Raw genomic sequence first — 6,612 nt, 5'->3', positions numbered from 1 at the left:
CAGGTGGGGAGGGGATGGGGCAGGTGGGGAAGGGGGGATAGGATGGGGTACATGGGATGGCATGGGGCAGGTGGGCGTAGGTTGAATGTGATTTCACCTTCATATGACACACCTCCAAGAAGCTAGATGCTCTTAGGCTTGAACTTCCCCATGCTCTATTGCAAAACAAATCAGTTCCCACGGACAGTGCTTTGGAGTTGTCTGAGCTAATGGTCTATTTCCCACATAGCTGGGAAGAGTGTCTGAGGCGCTGCTCTGGAGCCAGGGCAGAGACTACGGCTCATTTCTCTTGGACAGCACCCCAGCATTAGAGCATGGCCCTGGGCGGGGTGGGCAGCCTCTGATGCTAGCTTGCCTCTTGCAACGTAGAGCTTCTGCCCTGAGTGCCCTTAGGGAAGGGCAGTCAGGGTCCCCATGTTCTCAGCAGGGACAGGTCATGAACCCTATCGGTTGCGGCTGGATGGAGGAAGGGAGCTCTTACCTGGGATAGAGTTTCTGCAAGGAGAAGAGCAGGCAGCCCACCCCCATGAGATAGTGTAGCTCTGAGGGGCCCAGCAGGGGAGGCCTGTCTCCTTGGGGTAGAGCAAGTCATGGCTCGAGTCAAGTGTCATGGACCTTCTGTTCTTACCAAGACTTAGTAGGTTTTCTTGAATAACTCTTTCCTAATTTGTTGTATGGCCTTAGGAAAACATACAGAGACTTTCAATGATTGGGGTTTTTTTTAGGCTTATTTTCATGAGTTAGGGTTGTCTCACTGAGGGGTGGGTCTGTGGAGCCGCTCATGGCTTCATTCCAGAAGCCCCCTCCCCACTAACTTGAGTCCATGAACTTCTTTCTTGCCTGCCCCATCCCGAGGAGTCCCTGCTTCTGTCAGAGTGGGTGGACGGGGCTGTGTCGTGGACACCTGCCATGTTTGCATTTGTGAGAAAGCGTTCGTCTGGCATTAGCGACCCGCTGCTTGTTCCTGGGTTTCCTCAAATGGGTTTAATTTTCACAGCCCTCGTTGTGCAGGGAGCAGATAAACATGTTTATTTTGTGCTTTGAGCTGCTCAATGTAATGTGTTCGGGGTTCAGTGGAGGTATGTTCTGCCCCCTCCTGGCTTCCGCAGCCACCTCCCCTCTGCTGGGGCCACGCAGGGAGCTGCCCGTGGGGGCCAGGGTGTCCCACACCTGGCCTGTGCACACCCCTGGAGCTGTGCCCACACTGGGCTCTTATTTGGTCTGCAGTATTGGAGAGAAAAAATGAATTATTTTTTACCAGTATTTAAAAATTTGGAGATTTTATATAAATCCCAGAGATCTTATGAAAAGTGAGGCGATCTGGGAACCCCGAGTTTACAGTCCTGTTTGACAGCATTGTCTGGGACTGTGGTTTCTCACACCAGTGTAGTGCCTGTGGGTGTGTGAGCATGCAGCCGGATGTTGCTCTCTGCAGAGGGAGCCCTGGGCCGGGCTGGCAGCCTGCAGCCATCCGCACGTCAGCTTTCCCGAGGGGCATGTCCTCGGGGCTGGCGAACTCGCTCTCTCATTCCGACTGGGGTAGAGTTAGCTCTGGGCCTCATTACAGTCTGCTCGCAGCTGGGCCCCGTCAGCCTTCAGTGGCTAATGAAGACGGAGCTGGAGGCTGACCCAGGGCACGGGGAGACCGCGTTGCAGGGAGCGCCCCTCGCACAGAGGCCTCGTCCCTCAGAGCCCGCCCCGGCCTTGAAACCCTTGGGACTGTTTTGAAGCTGAGTTGGGGGTTGGAGGCATCAATTCAAGAACATACCTTGAGGTTTTGTTAGATGTCAGGCCCTAGGTCGGACTTGTAAGGGGAGTGAACGGTGATCTCTGTCCCCGAAGCATCCCTGTGGGAGCAGGACAGGAGACTGTGAGGAAAGTTTGAGAGTTTGCACATCCCCACCACAGATGTCCGTCTCCGATGAGCAGCTCAGAAGTGAGAGCAATATAACCGCTTTCTTTTCCTGTTACAACTTTCTTTGGGGAGAAAGAGTGACACTTGTGGACACGGAGGTCCCAGGGAGTGGGCAGCTGGGCTGAAGTCAGGTTGCAGGCTCATCTCCTGTGGCTCTGGGTCCGTCCAGACAGGAGCCTGCGGTGTGCAGCCCCAGGGAGACGTCTGCCTGTCTGCCTTCTCTTAGGTCATGCTCACCTGTGGGACACTCATGAGATAGAGGGCCACAGTGAGGGCCCCGGCCCCGCCGCCTCTCCCTGGAGCCCGGTGGGTCTCCTCTGTGGAGGCCCGGACGTTCTGGAATGTATTTGAACTATCTAGACATCGGGGCAGCGGATCAGAGATAGGACAGCTCTCCAGGAAACTCCTGTTCAAGACTAAGACTGAAGCCAGAAAGGCCCGGAGCCACCGCTCTGAGGTGCCCAGGCAGAGCCCGGTGCGGGCTTCCCTCTCCTTCCTCTGGGGCCGCAGGCTCAGCACAGGCTGGGGGGTACTCATGCATGGTCACCACCCCAGCTTCTGCTCCGGGGACAAGCAGAACGCAGCCTCCTTGTCAGAAGCCCTTTCTCCCAGGCACCTTCAAGGAGCCAGCCAGTGGGGGGGTGGATCCTGTGCTGTCCCTTCCAGGGGGGCCCCTTCCTGGGCGGGGAGCAGGGGAGAGGCTGCTGTGCTCTGTGCAGGTCGAGCAGGTTGGACAGAGGCCCTGAGGACGTGCTGCTGTCCGGCAGCCAGAGTGGGTCGTTTTCAGAAACAGGCTTGGATTTGTAAGAGTTCCATGCGTGTGTGTGCGTGTGAGCGTGAGTGTGAGTTAGCCTCGGTCTAGACTGAGGCTTCTGGAGGCCGGCCGCTCCGTGCCTCAGCACTTACCGCTCGCTGTTCACACACCAGGCTAGGGGAATGAATGACTTGGGGAATGCGGGGTTGCGAAGCAAGCAGCCATGATCTCCTGCTCTCGTTCTCCACAGGTTTTCCTCTCCTGATCTGTATCATTTCAGTATCATTTGCCATGGACAGTTATGGAACAAGCGTAAAGTAAGTGAAGGGATGCATCCTTGGGTTTGGCTGGAGGGAAAAGGCTGCTGTGAGGGCCCCCCCCCCCGGGTTCTTCTGGGGGCACGGTCTGTCTGTGCGGGGCTGGCCCCCCCCCCACTAAGGAGGCCAGAGAGAACAAGACACAGCCCCAGCTGTGCCCTGGGCGTCCCCCCCAGCAGAGGTTCAGGGGGCTCCCCATTTTCCAAGAGGACAGAACCAGAAGACCCCCCTCGACTTAGGATTCTGCAGGAAAATGGGGGAAAGCACCACTTCCCGTGTGCGGTCGCCCCTCTTTGGGAGCCGGGGTTGGCCGCGCACCTTGCAGAGGGACCGCTCAGTCGTGCTGTGCATTCCCCGGAAACGCCATCTCCTCAGAGCAGCCCCCAATGAGCATCTCACAGATGCTGTCCCCTGCCTCGGGCATTTCGTGTGTCCTGGTCCTGGAGGTGTCGGGAGGAAGGGGGCAGAGAGGCACCTGGAACGTTCACCCGGAGATTGAGAGGCACGAAATCATCGTGGGTAGGTTGCAGAGACAGCTGTTGGGGTTAACAGTGTTATTCTGGCTGCTCGGGTGGGCCCCGCAGTGGGAAAAGATACTGTCTTGGCAGCTGTTCTGGGTGGAGGTGCCCCGTGCCCCTGGGCGGAGGGACAGTGGTGTGGACCTAATGCTCTGCTTCCATTCACAGCTGCTGGCTGTCCATCTCGAGCGGTGCTGTCTGGGCCTTCGTGGCCCCTGCGCTGTCCATCATTGTGGTAAGTCCCCGCCTTTGGGTGTAGAGGGGCTGGGCTTTGTGGGCCCTGCAACCCTGTCCTCCTGTCCTCCACAGCCTGTTGCAGCACACACACCCCCCCACGTGTGACCCAGGGCTCCAGTCCCCAGATGGCGCTTGGGGAGCCGCAGGTGCATGCAGCCTGCGAGGGGCAGAGTGTGCTGGTGGGGGCTTTCCGTCCCGGGTCTCGCTCGTGCCCTGCCTCCGCAGCTGCAGCAGGGACGGTCCTGCGCGTCTGGAGAGTCACCCGCAGTGTCCCGAGATCACGGGAGACAGGGAATGCGACTGGAGGGGCCTGTGAGCTCGCAGGCAGGCCTGCGGGCTGCTCTGCCTCGCCCAGCGCTCAAGCGAGGCTGCCACATGGGGTGGGGGCTCCCACTTCTGGCCAGGGAGCTCCGTCCTCAGGCCGGGGGAGGGGGGCGTCCTCAGGAGGTCAGATGGAGAGGGGGCGCCGTCCTCAGGCGGTCAGGCGGGGGTGGGGGGGCTCCGTCCTCAGGCGGTCAGATGGGGGAGCTCCATTCTCGGGGGTCAGATGGAGAGGGGGCGCCGTCCTCAGGTAGTCAGACGGGGTGGGGGGAGGCTCTGTCCTCAGGCAGGTGGCCCTGACGCCGTAAAGAGCTCTGGAATCTCACAAAACTCTAGAAACAGCCTATGCTGTTCTAGCTATTGTTCCTCCTACATTTCCCACTGAAGCCCTGGGTTAAGTTTCATCATTTCTGACGGGCCTGGCTTGAACATTGCCCATCATCGGCACCTCGCCATGCTAGAGGAGGGGAGCACTCTGATTGGCCAGCCCTCACTACGGATGGAGGAGGGGAATGCTCTGATTGGCCAGCCGTCACTGGGCCTGGAGGAGGGGAGAGCTCTGATTGGCCAGGCCTGGGTCACAGCAATAACCCCGGGGCTGGAGCACGTGGACTCCAGGTCCCGGAGGAAGTTACGAGAATATTGGGGTATGGTTCGCAGAGGAGGCATGGCGCACACGTGGCAGGGGCTCTGGGCGGTCCCAGGGAGCCCCTCCGGTGTGGGTGCCTCCCTGGGGCCCCTCGGCCCGGCAGCTGTGTGCCCCCGTCCGTCTGGGTCCGGGGTCCCACTTCTTCCCGACTCGGGAGACTCCGGCTGTGGCGCCGGGGTCGTGCGGGCCAGGCCCTGTTGGCCAAGCCCCTGGTGCTCCTCGGAGAAGTGCTCCCGGGTGTCCTCGCGGATGCTTTCTCATGAAGTCAGTGTCAGTAAGAGAGGCTCAGTGTAGGACTGTCTTTCCCCTAAGACGGGAAAAGTGCGTTTCCGTGAAGGGTGCCCGCTGTCAGGGAGTAGCTGCTGGAGAGATGGTACTTCTCTTCCGCAGAGGGGCAGCCCACGGGGCTGGCGGCAAAGGACCCAGCCCTGGCCTGGGGGACCTGGGGCGGGGGCGGGCAGTGGCATTAGTTTGGCTCTCCCCCTCCCCCCTCGCTCCTCCCCTCCCCCTCTTCCGCTGGGACACAAACCAGATTAAATCCTCTGTAGGTAGTATATATGTTGGCCAATTGAACATAATAAAAAATCAATCAATCAATCAGTCATTCAATCAAAGCTCTGTAGGAAGGAAAGGGTCAGTCCTAGGAAGTGTAGTGGACCAGGCTCTCAGTGATGTCAGCAGGCGTGTCCTGCCTGCCCCATGGCCCGTTGCCTCTGAGATGGCAGCATCTCAGGCACACTCTCCCTGGCGGGGACACAACCCATCCTCTGGGTGTGCAGTGCAGAGCAAGGAGGGAAACTCTGTTACCAGCTGTCCCCGCAAAGTCCCACAGAGGTTCTAATTGGCTGCTGTGGGTCACTGCAGATGGAGGCGGATGGTGGGCCAGGCCTGCATCACCTGGGTGCTCAGGGGCCAGAGCTGGGGCTTCCCCAGGAGGCTGTGGGGAGCTGTAGGGAAAGGGATGCCACTGCTTGTGCATCCTGGTCAGTACCAGGGCAAGTATCTGGCATGAGGCCTGGTCAGGGACAGGCTGTCTCTGCCATGCCATCTGGACATCTCTCCGCAGAGGTGCCACGCACTGATATCATGAAGCGGTGGCCCACAGAAGGGCCTCCCCACACCCTTCCTTCCCACCCTGTGCAAATCCACGGTATGTAATCTCCAGGACCCCAGGTGGGACCCCAGAACAGATGCTCCGCACACCCTCTGGGCCAGGACCCCCGATGCACTCTGTGAGCACCCTCCCGTGCTGGGACCCTCGACCTGCTCTCCACGTGCACCCCTTCTGCTGGGACCGCAAGACGTGCCCTGCATGCACCCCGGGCGGTCACGCAAGCCATGGCACTGCCTCTCAGCTGCTGCCTTTGAAGGCTGTGGAGTCCCGCCTTGGCCGGGGGCACCAGTGCTAACAGGAAAGGGAAGGGATGCCTTCCAGATGCCTGTCCCTTCAGTGTCCTCATTCATCACCCCTCATCGTTTATCCCTGCCTGCCATCTGAGGACAGGTCACCACTGAGGGAGGTCAGCAGGGACTTGGACTGCTCCACCCTGCATGGGGCGGGGGTCTCATAAATTCCACACTTTTCTTTCTCTTGTCCTTGCTTCTTTCCTCGGCTGCTTCTCTGAAAGCCCACCTGACTTGTTCCAAGTTCATTGGCACCAACCGAGGCCGTGGGCCCTGGGGGTTAATTAGAAGTGAATGTGAGGGAAGATGCTTGAGGACTTGTTAATTCCTTCCTCGTTAAAATTCTGTGCACACAGCGCTCGTGCCGCATGTTGGTGGGGCAGGGCCTTCTCGGCGCAGGCTTTCCAGAGGATCGGAGTTTGGGCCTCCATCGTGGCGTCTCCATTGTCTGGGATGAGAGGGACAGAGGGTGGTGCCAGCCCCACACAGCAGCCCTG

At 59.4% G+C, this 6,612-nt stretch overlaps 1 protein-coding gene across 1 annotated transcript in view; it reads left to right on the top strand.

Moving 5' to 3' along the window:
- Window positions 1–6,612, top strand: part of ADGRD1 (adhesion G protein-coupled receptor D1) — a 124,021-nt gene that overhangs the window by 101,894 nt on the left and 15,515 nt on the right. The window contains exons 20-22 of the mRNA XM_034637898.1: window positions 4–47; window positions 2,920–2,986; window positions 3,673–3,739. Coding sequence (XP_034493789.1) covers window positions 4–47; window positions 2,920–2,986; window positions 3,673–3,739 — 178 coding nt within the window. The remainder of the gene's footprint in view (window positions 1–3; window positions 48–2,919; window positions 2,987–3,672; window positions 3,740–6,612) is intronic.

This window comes from Ailuropoda melanoleuca, chromosome 12 (genome assembly GCF_002007445.2).
Source record: "Ailuropoda melanoleuca isolate Jingjing chromosome 12, ASM200744v2, whole genome shotgun sequence".
Taxonomy (NCBI): domain Eukaryota; kingdom Metazoa; phylum Chordata; class Mammalia; order Carnivora; family Ursidae; genus Ailuropoda; species Ailuropoda melanoleuca.
Note: the sequence above shows the minus strand (reverse complement) of the source record. Positions and strands in the feature narration are given on the sequence as shown.